This window comes from Cervus elaphus, chromosome 21 (genome assembly GCF_910594005.1).
Source record: "Cervus elaphus chromosome 21, mCerEla1.1, whole genome shotgun sequence".
Classification (NCBI taxonomy): Eukaryota; Metazoa; Chordata; class Mammalia; order Artiodactyla; family Cervidae; genus Cervus; species Cervus elaphus.
In genome coordinates, this window is record NC_057835.1 from 74,453,619 (window position 1) to 74,469,368 (window position 15,750).

The 15,750-nt window shown below is 37.9% G+C and overlaps 1 protein-coding gene across 1 annotated transcript in view; it reads right to left on the reverse strand.

Moving 5' to 3' along the window:
- Positions 1-2,965: 2,965 nt before the first annotated feature.
- DECR1 (2,4-dienoyl-CoA reductase 1) overlaps positions 2,966-15,750 on the reverse strand; it is a 41,180-nt gene continuing 28,395 nt past the window's right edge. The window contains exons 6-10 of the mRNA XM_043880014.1: positions 11,622-11,721; positions 6,586-6,658; positions 4,052-4,198; positions 3,533-3,595; positions 2,966-3,430 (exon numbers count right to left, since the gene is read on the reverse strand). Coding sequence (XP_043735949.1) covers positions 3,371-3,430; positions 3,533-3,595; positions 4,052-4,198; positions 6,586-6,658; positions 11,622-11,721 — 443 coding nt within the window. The 3' untranslated portion in view covers positions 2,966-3,370. The remainder of the gene's footprint in view (positions 3,431-3,532; positions 3,596-4,051; positions 4,199-6,585; positions 6,659-11,621; positions 11,722-15,750) is intronic.

The following is a 15,750-nucleotide window of genomic DNA, read 5'->3' on the forward strand; positions in this document are numbered from 1 at the left end:
TTCTTTTAGGATTTATTTACTGGTTTGACCTCCTTGCTGTCCAAGGGACTGCAAGCTGAGAAGACTCTCCAGCACCATAATTTGAAAGTATCAATGCATCTGCACTCAGCCTTCTCTATGGTCCAACTCTCACATCCGTACATAACTGCTGGGAATACCATAGCTTTGACTATGCAGGCTTTTGTTGGCAAATTGATGTCTCTACTTTTTAATACACAGTCTGGGTTTGTCATAGCCTTCCTTCCAAGGAGCAAGCATCTTTCAGTTTCATGGCTCCAGTCACTGTCCACAATGATATTGGAGTCCAAGAAAATAAAATCTGTCACTGCTTCTACTTTTTTCCCTTCTATTTTCCATGTTTTTTTTTTTTTAATGTAGAGTTTCAAGCCAGCTTTTTTACTCTCCTCTTTCACCTTCATTGAGAAGTGATGTTCCTCTTCCCTTTCTGCCATTCAAGTGGTATCATCTGCATATCTGAGGTTGTTGATATTTCTCCTGAGAATCATGATTCCAGCTTGTGATTCATCTAGTCTAGCATTTCGCATGAGGTACTCTGCTTACAAGTTAAAAAGAGTGACAATATACAGCCTTGACGTACTCCTTTCCAAATGTGGAACCAGTCCGTTATTCTACGGCCAGTTCTAGCTGTTGCTTCTTGTCCTGCACAGAGGTTTCTCAGCAGGCATGTAAGGTGGTCTGGTATTCCCATCTCTTGAAGAATTTTCCAGTTTATTGTGATCCATACAGTCAAAGCCTCTAGCATAGTCAATGAAGCAGAAGTGAAATCACTCACTTGTGTCCAACTCTTTGCAACTCCATGGACTATACAGTCCATGGAATTCTCCAGGCCAGAATACTGGAGTGGGTTAGCCTTTCCCTTCTCCAGGAGATCTTCCCAACCCAGGGATCAAACCCAGGTCTCCTGCATTGCAGGCAGATTCTTTACCAGCTGAGCCACAAGGGAAGCCCAAGAATGTTGGAGTGGGTAGCCTATCCCTTCTCCAGCGGATCTTCCCAAACCAGGAATCGAACTGGGGTCTCCTGCATTACAGGCAGATTCTTTACCAGCTGAGCCACAAGGAAAGCCCAAAACGTGTTAGTCATTCAGTCATGTCCGACTCTTTGCGATCCTATGTATATTCCAGAAAAAAAAGTTAAAAGGACTGAAGATAGTTACACGGGAAGACAGCTTACCTGGGGACTTCAGTGTACTCCTTCCTATATAAATTATACACACAAATTACTTTCATAAAAAATAAAGATTAAATGAAAAAAAGGCAAAAAGTTGAAAACATACCAAAATGTTAACAGAAGTTTTCTTTAGGAAGTTAGCTTTCAAATCTTTTATTCTTTTGTATTCTCACATTTTCTAAGATAATAATTTCTTAAAAATCAAAGAGTGGAAAAACAGAAGGGCCTTGTCTTTCATTTGTGTGCTTGACGCTTAACATGGTGTTTTTAGTTACCTCACTTAATCCTCATAACAACCCTGTGAAGCAGATATTACAATTTTGAATGTCATCATGAAGATAATAAGAGTGATGAAACTTACAAAAGGTCATTTATGTAACTACTGTCACTTTTTTTCCTACACCATAAAAAGTATTGATAATTTGGGGAATACGTGTAAATCTATGGCTGATTCATATCAATGTATGACAAAAATAAATAAATAAATAAATAAAATAAAATAAAAATAAAGAAGAAAGATGTGGATAGAAGAGAGGAAATGGTTATTTTTAAAGGTAAATGGAGATAGGTATGGGGCCCCAGTGAAAGGCAAAATTATCATACACGTAAAGGGTACTCATTCTAAACCGTTTATGTACACAATTTAATGTAATTAATGCATATAATTAACTGTCAATGTAATAAGGATTTGTATATCAGGCTTATAGTATATAAGTTCAAACAGGAAAACTAGATTCTTTTGCAGGAGGTAAGATGGAAGCTGCTGGCGCCCTCTCTTAGTAACTTAGGCAATGGGGAAAGTCAGCCTGGTGAGCATATAATGAATGATTCCTAAATGGCAACCCACTCCAGGATTCCTGCCTGGGGAATCTTGTGGATGGGGAATCTGGGGGGCTACACAGTCCATGGAGTCACAAAAGAGTCGGTCATGACTTAATGACTAAACAACAATAATGAAAGCAAAATACTTTTTTTAAAATATAAACTCAAAATTATATCTACATAGACTTGAAACTGTGGATTTTTTGTTATTTGATTCTTAGGATGACAAATTAGTCAAATTAAATATGGAATAAAATGAAATTATACATGAAAAGTTTTTATAAGCTTTGTTCATCTTTTCTACACAGAGAATACACACTTTATTTTTTTTTAGCATTTCCTATTCTAGTAATTTTATTTTTTTCAAAACAAGCATTTTATTAAAAAAATTTTTTTTCTATTCTTTTCCAAATTCGTTTCCCATTTAGGTTACTACAGAGTATTGAGCAGAGTTCCCTGTGCTATATAGTATGTCCCTGTTGGTTATCTATCCTAAGTATTGCAGTATATACATGTCAGTCCCAAACTCCCAGTCTACTCCTCCCCACCCCATCCTTCCCTTCTGGTAATCGTAAGGCATAGAGAATATATACTTTAAATGCTGAGATGAAATGCTACCTACTAGGCGTCACTTTCTCTAAACTCTAGAAACAGAATGAATTACTTCCCCCTCCATAACACTGCTGGAATATTCATCACAATGAATCATAAATAATTATTTACAAGTTTATCTATCCTGTTAGATAATGAGTTTTAAGAGTGCAAATGCTGTAGATTATTCATGTTTTATTCTTATTGCCAAATAAAACTTCTGGTTACAAAATAGGTCCTGGTAAAAACTTGTTTGAATTAATACTAAGTTAACTGAGTTAATACTGAGTTAAAACTGAATTAATACTGAGTTAAAGAAGATGATTCATAAGTACAATGAAAAGGAAATACACTGAAAAGACAGAATCCATTATTAGATTTATTGGAAATCCTCTGTTTTCTTTTAGACACCGTCACCAAGGCCATCGTTTTAACATGTAACTCAAATGCTACTTCCACCCTTAAGTTTCTCCTGATTTTCTCCAGTTACAAATATCTGTTCCTTTCTCTGCACATCTAAACACTTTTCACTTCTATTAATAGCCTTTCACTTTCCTGTTTTTATTTTTTTAAAAAATCTTTAAAGAGACAATATCCTATCTTATTCATCTTTTAATGTACAAGATCTACCTACCATTGGCCTAGCATATAATACACATTCCAGGAATGCTTGCTAATTAACAATTTATTAGACCTGAAAATATTCAAATCATTATAGATAGTCTGCATAATTTCCATTATAACCAAGATGAAGGCCAGAGTAGTCTTAGGAGCCTTTGGTCTTCCTGATAAGTCCTTCTATTACGTCCCACTGATCCTTGGTGACCTACCACAAGAAGAAAAAGTCAATTTAATGAGGTTCTTGTGTGTTTTTAAAACTTAGTATCCTCACTGTTAATATTGTATTGCATTCACAAAATGGCATTACCTTCCTCAGACTGTTGAATTCCCCTGAAATAAGTACTTCCTCTCCACCATCAAATCTGATTACCTAAAAAATGATAATAAAAGCTGTGAAATTAACTTCTTTTTAAAAGTTTTCTGAACCATTAGCCATTTCTCCCTCCTAACTGGTTGGAATATCTCTTTGACACTTTCAATCCAAGCACAAGTTTTAAAGACAAAACTGACAATTAAACCTAAATTGATTTACTCTCTTAAAAATCCTCTCTCCATCATTTCTATGATTTCAAATTCTACCCAGTCTTAAAGATCAGCTTAAAGGCATGTCTACCAGAGCTATTTGCATTTAATAAAATTAATTTATTAAAGAATCAACTTCATAAGCTTAAATTATATTAGTATTTCTATAAGTAACATACTAAATACAGTTCATTAAATAATTTAAATCATATTTACATTCAACATTGTTGGGATTGGTTCTGCAATCCACCTTCCCATCCCAAATCCACCTCCCAAAAGTATTGAGAGAGAAAACAATGCTTACAGCTCCATTAATCCAAGAAGCATAATCACTACAAAGGAAAGCAGCAAGATTTGCAAGTTCTTCCACAGTTCCCAGCCGACCACAGGGAATTCTGTCAATCATTTCTTTTTCAAATGCTCCGGTAGGGTCAAGACGGCTAAAGGCACCCTTAGAAGTTAAGAAAATAGTTAGGTTGCTTAAAAAAAAAAATCCTATTTAAGAAATAAATTTGCAATAAATGAATGTTACTAAGGCAGCCTGTTCATATCTTACTCCCTATAAGCAAAAAGTTTTGCCAAATTCTTCCGTATTCATTTTGCCTAATTATTGACCCTTAAAAAATCACTAGAACATATAACCTTTCTCCATTAGTTTCTTCATAAGTAAAATGAGGACGCCTGTCTGAGCTAGCTCACAAAATTGTTGCCTGAGAAATGAGAAAATGTATACAAAAATACTCTGAAATATGTACAAGTTTAGTGTGATGGAAGTAAGGAGGCTACTGCCATTTGATTTAACACAGAAAAAGGACCCCAGAAGAAAATATTTAAGAGGAAATTCCTTTTCCTTCTCCTTTTTTTCCTCAAAATCATAGGAAAGGAAGAAAACAAGTATGTAGTAATATCAAATTCAAGTAGGTCCCAGAGAGAGAAAAACCATAACGAAATCTGCCAAACAATTTCTGCCTTCTGTGAATGATGAGGAGGAGCAGGCCAAGATAAAGGATGCACGCCTCTGCTCGAGTGTGTGAGTTTGCTCAGTCGTGTCTGACTCTCTGTGACCCCATGGACTGTAGCCTGCCTGGCTCCTCTGTCCATGGGGATTCTCCAGGCAAGAATACTGGAGTGGGGTGCCATGCCCTCCTCCAGGGGATCTTCTCAACCTAGGGATCGAACCCACATCTCTTATGTCTCCTGCATTGGCTGGTGGGTTTTTTAGCACTGGCGCCAGTGGGGAAGCCCAAAGTATGCATGCACACTGATTAATGAAAGTGACTGACTTTTCCTCCACGAGAGCCTGGAAGTCTAGGTGATGATTCTTTTCAGTAACACAGACATGAGCCAGAGCAAGCACACACAGGCTGCTTGTGAGCCCTGCAGCCTTCCCTAGACAGGTATAAAGAAAATCATAGACAAAGGTCTCAAACCTGGTTCTATCAGTGCTGGCTACAGAGTTTCCATACTTCAATTTTCTTTTAATTTCTTTAAAATTATATGCTTGTCATTTGCATAAAACGCATACCGAGACTGCTAAAGCTCCTGGATGGCAAGCATTTTGTCACAACTGTTTTTGCATCTTTCTCAGCACCTCTGCACACACAAGGCACTCAGTAAATATATGTTAAATAAATAAAAAATGCAGATGACCTTTCCTAGATATTGAGGTCCTAGGAGGAAGTTTCGATGACTGTTTAATCCTTTTCAGACAGTGCTTAACACAGTGATACTCTGAATCAATTTTACTGTGTGCATTTGAATTATTTTTCCATTAATTTTATCATTTTTTATAATTTAAGTGCCAAACAAATAAGATGTTCAGTCAAGTTTCACTTAGGCAGGTTTTCTATTTTCCACCCTTCAAACTACTTAATTAATACAACCATCTTCATGTTAATACTTAACAACCCAGAACCACCTATAAGGCAAATGTTCCTTAGCATTATTTTCTGTTTATATAACAATAGTGGAGTGGGTAGCCATCCCGTTCTCCAGGGGATCTTCCTGATCCAGGGATCAAACCCAGTTCTCCTGGATCGCAGGCAGATTCTTTACCATTTGAGGCACCAAGGAAGCCCCCTCAGTTTATTAAGTTAAAGTTAGCAAATTCCACCTGGGCCTTCAAAGCAACATTGCAGGTGGGATTAGAAATTCCTGCTTTGCATGAAAACAAAAAAGTATGAGAAGAAAGTTATTTGGGATAATGTGAGAGAACAGAGAATCTGGGAACTTTTTCAGCAATGTCTATAATAGCATAAGTGATAATTATGAGTTGCAATGAATATCTGATTATAGGTAAATTACATGCCATCAGAAGAATTTTTAATACCAGAGACATGGGAATTAGATGACATACATAAGTGTTTAAAGTGAAAAGGCACAGATATGACTCAAAGAAAATGCTACCTATTTTCTACATATAAGACCAAGCTTATATGATACATTTAGAAAGCATCTCTAACATTTAAAATATAGTTACATTTCCATGATTTTAATAAAAGGACATCAAAGTAAGAACCTGCAAAATATATGAAAAAATAAGAAATATAACAACAGATCATTAAAACAAATCAGGCAAAATACCAAAATTCATGGCATAGAAGATCCCAGAAAAATTATATTAAGACACTGAAATAGACCTTGTGAAGGAGTTGTGTAACTGCTATTTTCTTTCCCAGCTCCTTATTTCTTATGTTGGATAATAACAAAACCTTCTTCCCTTCTACCAGGGCTCTGAACTCCGGTATCTTTGGAAAATGCTGCCCGTTACAGAACATATGTATTAATCGTCCACTCCTTAATCACTCAAAACGTGATCATAAGCAAACCAAAACTTACTTTGGTTTTTATAGGACCTGGTTGAATCACATTGAATCTCATTCCATATTTACCCCATTCAGCTGCAAGAGACCTAAAAATTCAAACAAACAGTACTGATTTAAAAAATATTATACTATTAATTACAAATACTATTAACCAAGACTTACTACACGCCAGAGACTACAGCTCCAGTAGGTAAGCACTACTATTATTCCCTGTGTTACAGACAAGGAAACTGAGGCACAGAGAAAATAAATCATTGGCTCTGGGTCATATGGCTAGTGAGTCTTCAACTTCCAGAAGTCTAGCTCTAGAGTTTGTGCCCTTAGTCACATGCTTCTGTATTATATAACATTTACATTCTAGTGTCCTAGGCACTATGCTAGACTACCTACCACTCACATTTTAGTATGAAGACCAATATCAGCATACATTTTTAAAGAGGGTACACTATTTAGCATAAAGAACTGAGAGAATGATGTCTCTTCCTCACATTTTCTGGAGTTCAGTCCTGCACTTATAAAGTTCAATGCAACTTTACTTTTAGTACATTAGACCACAGTGTCTGCAACATTACAAGTGCCTTCATCGAGTAAATGATGGAAACTGTGTAAAACGTGCCAATATTACTCAGAGGAAGAAGTACCCATCTCTACCAGGGGAAAGAGGGGAGGCTTCCTTCAGGAAGTAAGAGTTGAGCAGACACTTGAAGAAGGATTAGGAGGTTTTTGTGGGAGTAAGGGGAAAAGAGAAGAGGATGGAAGATACTGGAAGGGAGGGTGGAGAAAAGAAGACTGTCCAGGTACATGGGCCAGTGGGTGTAAAGGACAAAGGCAAACAATACGCAGTCTCTAGGACCTAAAAGACCTTATCTGGTATGACTGTGTGCTACAAGGTATGGAAGAGGGCTGATGGGAACTCAGGCTGGGGAAGAACACACACATTTATTGAGCATCTACTATGTGCAATTCACTGTGTAGTAATACAACATCAAAAAAGCAGCACAGGTTCACGGCCCTTAAAGAACACAAAGTTGAAATATCTAATAAGATCTCGGCAAAACAAATACAGATATTGTACAAATGGTGTCAAAAGAGTCAAATTCTAAGCTCTTATTTCCAATATCATTTGACCTTAAAAATGGTAATTCTCTCTCTTCAGACTAAGTTTAAACTGCTGAGTAAAGTACAATTTTGTCTCCCAAACAAATGTGTATTACTAGCTTACAAGTTAAAAAGTACCTTAAAACTACTCAAAAAAGAGAACTGTATAGTTCAGCAGGAACTGAGCATTGGTTATGTACCAGATCTTGCTGAGCAATGAGCAAGATGAGTAAGATCTGCTTTCTTCTCTCACAGTACACAGATCCTAGTGGGGAGTTATATAGCTTTAATAATATATTAAAAATGGTCTACAATGCCCTTCTCTGTGCACCTCCATTTTAGAATCTAAAACACAAGATAGCATTTATTAATGTGTTACTCTTCTCATTAGATCAGAATAAACAAAGTTTTAAAGGTGCAAAGGGTTATTGTTGCTCAGTTGCTAAGTCCTGTCTGACTCTTTGTGACCCCATGGACTGCAGAATGCCAGGCTTCTCTGTCCTTCACTATCTCTCAGAGTTTGCTCAAGTTTATGTCCATTGAGTCAGTGATACGACCCAACCATCTCATCCTCTGCCACCCTCTTCTCCTTTTGCCTTCAATTTTCCCGAGAATCAGAGTCTCTTCCAATGAGTCAGCTCTTCCCATCAGGTGACCAAAGTGTTGGAGTTTCAGCTTCAAAATCAGTCCTTCCAATAAATGGGTTGATTATCTTTAGGACTGACTGGTTTGATCTTCACACAGTCCAAGGGACTCTCATGAGTCTTCTCCAGCACCATAGTTTGAAAGCATCAATTCTTTAGTGCTCAGCCTTCTTTATGGCCCAAGTCTCACATCTGTACATCACTACTGGAAAAACCATAGCTTTTCTATATGGACTTAAGTCAGCAAAATGATGTCTTTGCTTTTTAATGCACTGTCTAGGTCTGTCATAGCTTTCCTTCCAAGGAGCAAGCGTCTTTTAATTTTGTGCCTGCAGTCACTATCTGCAATGATTTTGGAGCCCAAGAAAATAAAGTCTGTCATAGTTTCCCATTCTCCTTATTTGTCATGAAGTGATGGGACTGGATGCCATGATCTTTGTTTTTTGAATGTTGAGTTTCAAGACTTTTTCACTCTCCTCTTTCACCTTCATCAAGAGGCTCTTTAGTTCCTTTTCACTTTCTACCATTAAAGTGGTATCATCTGCATATCTTAGGCTGTTATTTCTTTCAGCAATCTTGATTCCAGCTTCTGATTCATCCAGTCTGGCATTTTGCATGAGTACTCTGCATCGAAGTTAAATAAACAGGGTGACAATATATAGCCTTGTCGTACTCCTTTTCCAATTTTAAACCAGTTACTTGTTCCATGTAAGGTTCTAACTGTTGGTTCTTGACCCTCATACAGGTTTCTCAGGAGACAAGGAAGGTGGTCTGGTATCCCCATCTCTTTAAGAATTTTCCACAGTTTGTTGTGATCCACATAGTCAAAGGCTTTAGCACAGACAATGAAGCAGAAGTAGATGTTTTTCTAGAATTCCCTTGCTTTCTCTATGATCCATTGAATGCTGTCAATTTGATCTCTGGTTGTTCTGCCTTTTCTAAACCCAGCTTGTACATCTGGAAGTTCTCAGCGCATGTACTGTTGAAGCCTAGCTTGAAGGATTTTGAGCATCACTTGCTACTATGCGAAATGAGTGCAGTTGTGCAATAGTTTGAGCATTATTTGGCATCACCCTTCTTTAGGTTTGGAATGAAAACCGACCTTTTCCAGTCCTGTGGCCACTGCTGAGTCTTCCATGTTTGCTGACATATTGAGTGTGGTGCTTAAACAACATCAACTTTAAGGATCTGAAATAGTTCAGGGGGAATTCCATTGCTTCCACCAGCTTTGTTCGTAGGAATACTTCTTGAGGCTCATTTGACTTCACGCTCCAGGATGTCTGGCTCTACGTGAGTGACACCATCATGGTCATCCCAGCCATTAAGACCTTTTTTGTATAGTTCTTCTGTGTATTCTTTCTCCCTCATCTTAATCTCTTCTGCTTCTGTTAGGTCCTTACTGTTTCCATCATTTGTCGTGCCCAACCTAAAATGAAATGTTCCCTTGATATCTCCAATTTTCTTGAAGAGATCTCTAGTCACTTCCATTCTGTTGTTTTCCTCATCTATGTCTTTGCATTGTTCGTTTAAAGAAGGGCTTCTCATCTCTCCTTGCTCTTCTCTAGAACTCTGCATTCAGTTGGGTGTATCTTTCCCCTTCTCCCTTGCTTTTTGCTTCTCTTCTCTCCTCAGCTATTTATAAGGCCTCCTCAGACAACCGTTTTGCCTTCTGGCATTTCTTTTCTTGGGGGATGGTTTTGGTCACTTCATCATGTACAATGTTACAAAGCTCTGTCCACAGTTCTTCGGACACTCTGTCTACCAGATCTAGTCCCTCAAATCTATTCGTCACCTTCACTGTATAATCATAAGTGATTTGATTTAGGTCATACCTGAATGGCCTAGTGGTTTTCCCTACTTTCTTCAATTTAAGTTTGAATTTTGCAATAAGGAGTTAATGATCTGAGCCACAGTCAGCTCCAGATCTTGTTTTTGCTAACTGTATAGAGCTTCTCCATCTTTGGCTGCAAAATATATAATCAGTCTGATTTTGGTATTGACCATCTGGTGGCGTACATGTGCAGAGTGGTCTCTTGTGTTGTTGGAAGAGGGTGTTTGCTATGGCCAGTGTGTTCTCTTGACAAAAATTATGTTAGCCTTTGCCCTGCTTCCTTTTGTACTCCAAGGCCAAGCTTGCCTGTTACTCCAAGAAATGAGAAAAAAATATCCCAGAGGAGGTTGTAGGAGAGCCCTGAAGGGAGGTGAAAGCTATTATAGCAAATTCTAACAACAGCACAATCTAGGCAGAGACATATGAAAGTGCATGATGTGTTTAAGGAAGTATAGAGCACAGAAATAGCAGTGATTAAAGCAGAGGAAAAATGGTGAAAGGATACAAGCTCAGGGGAGAATGAGGATTGTTCTGTTTCCATTCCTACCATATCCCTCTACCTAGTAGAAGTGCCAGGTACACAAAAGGTACACAGTAAATATTGATCTAATAAGCCAATGAATAGAGAAAGGCCAGAGGCAAGTCTGTTTAGAATATCATACTGAGTTTTGGCTTTTATTCCAAAGATGAACAGAAAAATGATATAAGGTTTTTAGCTAGGGAATTATAACAAGCAGATATACATTGTTAGAAAGATGAGTCTGGTGGGAACATGAAAAAAAATAAACTGGCAGCAGAGAAACATATTATGGGGCTATTACAATAAAAACGAAAAGCAATGATAAGAACTTACATTAAAACAAAGACACTGGGGAAGTCCAGTGGGGAACAAATTCAAAAAGCAATCATACACTGCTGAGAAAAAGCCAAAAGACCTGACAAGTGGGCATTGTCTACGCTAGTTCTATCAATCCTGTATAATAGTGGAGCAAGTACAACAAAAGGATGAAAGCATATTCAAGGGAGGCCAGAGGGGGCGCTAGGAGAGATACACGGACACTCCAGTCTAAGTTCCTATCGGTCCTTTTCTCAAACTTTATAACACAGTTTCACTGGATAAGTGATTAAAATTAAGTAATAATTAGTTTCTCAGTCGCAGTAACCACAATGCAAGGGTTCAGTGGCCACTTGTAGCTACTGGATAGTACAGATCTACAGAATAGTTCAATCACTTCAGAGAATTCTAGGGGACAGTGCAAGACCTAGTAGACAAACAAGACCTATTCATGAGACTCAATGTCCCCTGGCAAATCCAAATTAGTCATTGTTTTAGTTTTCTCTGGAAAGAAACAAGAAAGCAAGAATTTAGTTACACAGGCTTTCAAAGCACATCATCTTCAGGGACAGGATTAACCTGATAGCACTTATTAGATTACTATATACACAGTAATATAAGATTAACAAGATAGTACTCACTTGTTCAAGGCCTCCACTCCTGCCTTAGCAGAAGCACTTGGTACTACAAAACCTGATCCAGTCTCAGCATAGATGGTTGTAATAGCAAGAAATGATGCGCCTAATATTTTTAAATGATACAGTAATTAACAATACAGCTAAGCCAATTCACTTCAGGAAAACATTATTTAAAATAATGGGATCTGATTCAAGAGGGTATAACAAAAACTGAAGAACTTTTTAAAACTTTACTAAGGCTAAATTAATGAAACAGTAATCTACTAAAATTGCCTCATCTTTCTTTGCTAGTAATCTTGCTGTCATTCAGGATGGCCCAATCTTAATCAAAATTCTAGGCCAGCCTATACCTAGGCTCAAATCTCAGAGGCCCTGCATAATCAGCTGGATAGGGTTTCCATTAGCTATCCACCCATTTAAACAAGAATAAATCAGAACTAAAACTAAATTAGCAGGGACTTCTGCCTTCAGCACCACAGACTTGCCTTCCTCCTGTAAACATAAAGAAACTGTAGCAAATATATGATACAACTATTTTCAGATACTGTTTAGCAGGCAGGGAAGACAGCAATTTCTGAAAGAAGAAAAACAAATGAAATGAGCCGTAAGATCACATTTGACATAAAGGTACTATACATATACTACAGTATGTACTACATATATATATACATATTATAGAGTATATTACAGTCTATATAGTATATATCCTATATACATATGTCATATAGACTGTCACACAAGGAGTGGGAAAACAGTAAAATATAGCATTATCACGGTGTTTAGGAGACAGACTGGAGTTGGGGGAGAATGAGGAAGTTTGAATTTGTGAGGAGATTTACCCCAAAGGAGAACATATGTAAATATAGAGCCTCATCAATCTGTATAGTGTATCCTTGAGTCTGGTCAGACACCAAAATGTACATGTTAGGGTAAGAGTCCATCAGGTCAGGCAAGAACCTGGGCGTCATAGCTGAACAATTCCCATAGTGCACATAGGGCTGGGAGATAAGTGAGTCCAAGGAGCCTTGTTGAGTATCGGGGCTTTCAGTGGCATGTCCAGAAGGGCTGTGCATCGGTAGGAGGGTGTTTGTTGCTCAGCTGCTAAGTTGTGTCCAACTCTTTGCAACCCCATGGACTGCACCCCAGGCTTCCCTGTCCTTCACCAGCTCCTAGAGTCTGCTCAAATTCATGTCCATTGAGTCAGTGACACCATCCAACCATCTCATTCTCTGTTGCCCCCTTCTCCTCCTGCCTGCAATCCTTCCCATCATCAGGGTCTTTTCCAATGAGTTGCCTCTTCGTATCAGGTGGCCAAAGTAGGAGGATTTAATTAGCCCAAAGTAAAGTCTACTCTAGATGCACCCAAATAAAACTTAAAAGTGAACACTGAACTAATTGACCTGATCCACAAGCTTTTAATTCAAAAGGAAATGAAAATGCATACATATATGTGGACACACCAGATACATACACACACCTGCACACACCTCAATGACATAAAATTTATAGCATGCAACCAAAAATTACTACACATGAAAAGATACAGACACAACCAGGAAAAAAATCAGATAATAGAAAGTCTCTCAGAAATGACATCAAAGGTAGAATCAGCAGATGAAGACCTTTCAGATGATATTGTATGCTGAATGGCTACATGTAAAAAAAAAAACATATCCTCATACTGTATACAAAAATAAACCAAAAATGAATTAAAGACCTACATGTAAGACCTAAAACTATAACACTCCTAGAAGAAAATAAGGCAGAACACTCTTTGACATAAATCACAGCAATATTTTTTTAGATCTGTTTCCTAAGACAAAAGAATAAAGGCAAAAATTAACAAGTGACATAATTAAACTTAAAGGCTTTTGTAAAACAAAGAAAACCATGAGCAAAATGAAAAAAACCTTCTAAATGGGAAAAAATAGACAAATAAGATAACCAATAAGGGGCTAATAACCAAAATATGTAAATAGCACATGCAACTCAATATTAGATAAGCCAAACAGCTCAATTAAAGAATGGGCAAAAGACCTGAATAAACTATCTCCAAAGAAGATATATAGATGGCCATCAGACATAAGAAAAATGCTCAACATTACTAATCATCAGAGAAATACAAGTCAAAAGCACAATGAGGCATCACCTCACACCTGAAAGAACGGCTATCATCAAAAGTCTACAGATAACAAATATTGGCGAGGATGTACAGAAAAGCGAACCCTAATATGTTGTTGATGGGACTGTAAATTGGGGCAGCCATTATTGAAAACAGTATGGAGTCCTCAAAAAATTAAAAGTAGAATTACCACATGATCCAGTAATTCCATTGCTGGAAAGAAAGGAATGAAGAAAAGGAATATACTAATTAGAAAAGATACCTGCACCCCAATGTTCATAGTGGCATTATTTACAATTGCCAACATATGGAAGCAATCTTAAGCGTCCATCAACAGATGAATGAATAAAGAAAATGTGATGTATATATATACAATGGAATATCACTCAGCCATAAAAAAGAATGAAATTGTGACATCTGCAACAAAATGAATGGTCCGAAAGAGTATCATGCTTAAGGAAATAAGTCAGAGAAAGCCAAATGCTATATGTTATCACATATATTTGGAATCTAAAATCTAAAACATACTGAACTGTCTGCTCAGTTATGTCCAACTCTTTGTGACTCCATGGACTGAAGCCCACCAGGCTTCCCTGTCCATGGAATTTTCCAGGCAAGAATACTGGAGTGGATTGCCATTCCCTTCTCCAAAATCTAAAATAAATGAATATATATAACAAAACCGAAGCAGGCCCATGGATATAGAGACCAAACTAGAGGTCACCAGTGAGGTGACAAAAGAAGGGAGTGGTGAGATAGGAATATAGGATTGAGACACAAACTGCTGTGTATAAAATAAGCAACAAGGACACATTCATTGTACAGCACAGGAAAATATAGCCAGTATTTTGTAGTAACTTTAAATGGAGTATAATCCATAAAAATATTGAATCACTATGTTATGCACCTGAAACTAACATAATATTTTAAACCACCTATACTTCACAATTTTTAAATTATTTTCTAATTATAAATTTATTTATTTTAATTGGAGGCTAATTACTTTACAATATTTAAAAGATAGTAGAAAAGACTTCTGTTCAAGATGTCAGAATAGAAGTATGTGTGCTCATCTCCTCCTGCGAGACCACCATAATCACAAGTAGCTATTGCACAACCATCAACAGATACTCCAAAGTATCTTCTTTGTCCAAAGAAGGAGGGGCACAATCAAGATAAAATCAAATCCCAACCTCACTGGATGGGCAACCCAGAAACTGGAGAAAAATAATACCAAAGAAGTTCTCCCACTGGAGTGATGGTTCTGAACCCCACGTCAGGCTTCCAACCTGGGGATCCAACAAAGGGCCTGGGAATCTGACCTTGAAGGCCAGCGGGATCTGATTACAAGACTTCCACAGGACTGAGGGAAATGGAGACTCCAGCCTGGAAGGTCACAAACAAAATCTTGTGTGCACCAAGACTCAGAGAAAAGCAGCAGTAACCCACAGGAAACTGAAGCAGAACTACCTGCTAGTGTTGGAGGGTCTCCTGTGCAGGTGTGGATCGGCAGAAGCTCCCTACAGGAAGCGGGGAAGAGGCAGCGGCAGTCTCGGAAGGTCCCCCTTGATGTAAATGCTCTTGAAGGTCACCAGTAACCAGACCAAGAGCCCACAGACCCAAGGGCTGGGTTGGCTCAGGCCAAAAAACTACCAGGGAGGGGACACAACCCCACCCATCAGCAGGTAATTGAATTAAAGCTGTTCTGAGCAAAGCTCTGCCCACTAGAGCAAGACTAGTTTTTCCCATTAGCAGTCCCTCCCATCAGGAGGCTTACACAAGCCTCTTTCTTAGCCTCCTCCATCAGCGGGCAGACAGAAGAAGTAAGAAGAACCACAGTCCCACAGTGACTAAAACAAAAGCCACATTGAAGAAAGTTAATCAGCATGAAAAAGCAGGAAGTTGTGTCCGGATGAGGGGACAAGATCAAACCCCAGAAAAACAACTAAATGAACTGAAGATAGGTAACCTTCCAGAAAAAGAATTCAGAATGACAGTGAGTATGATTCA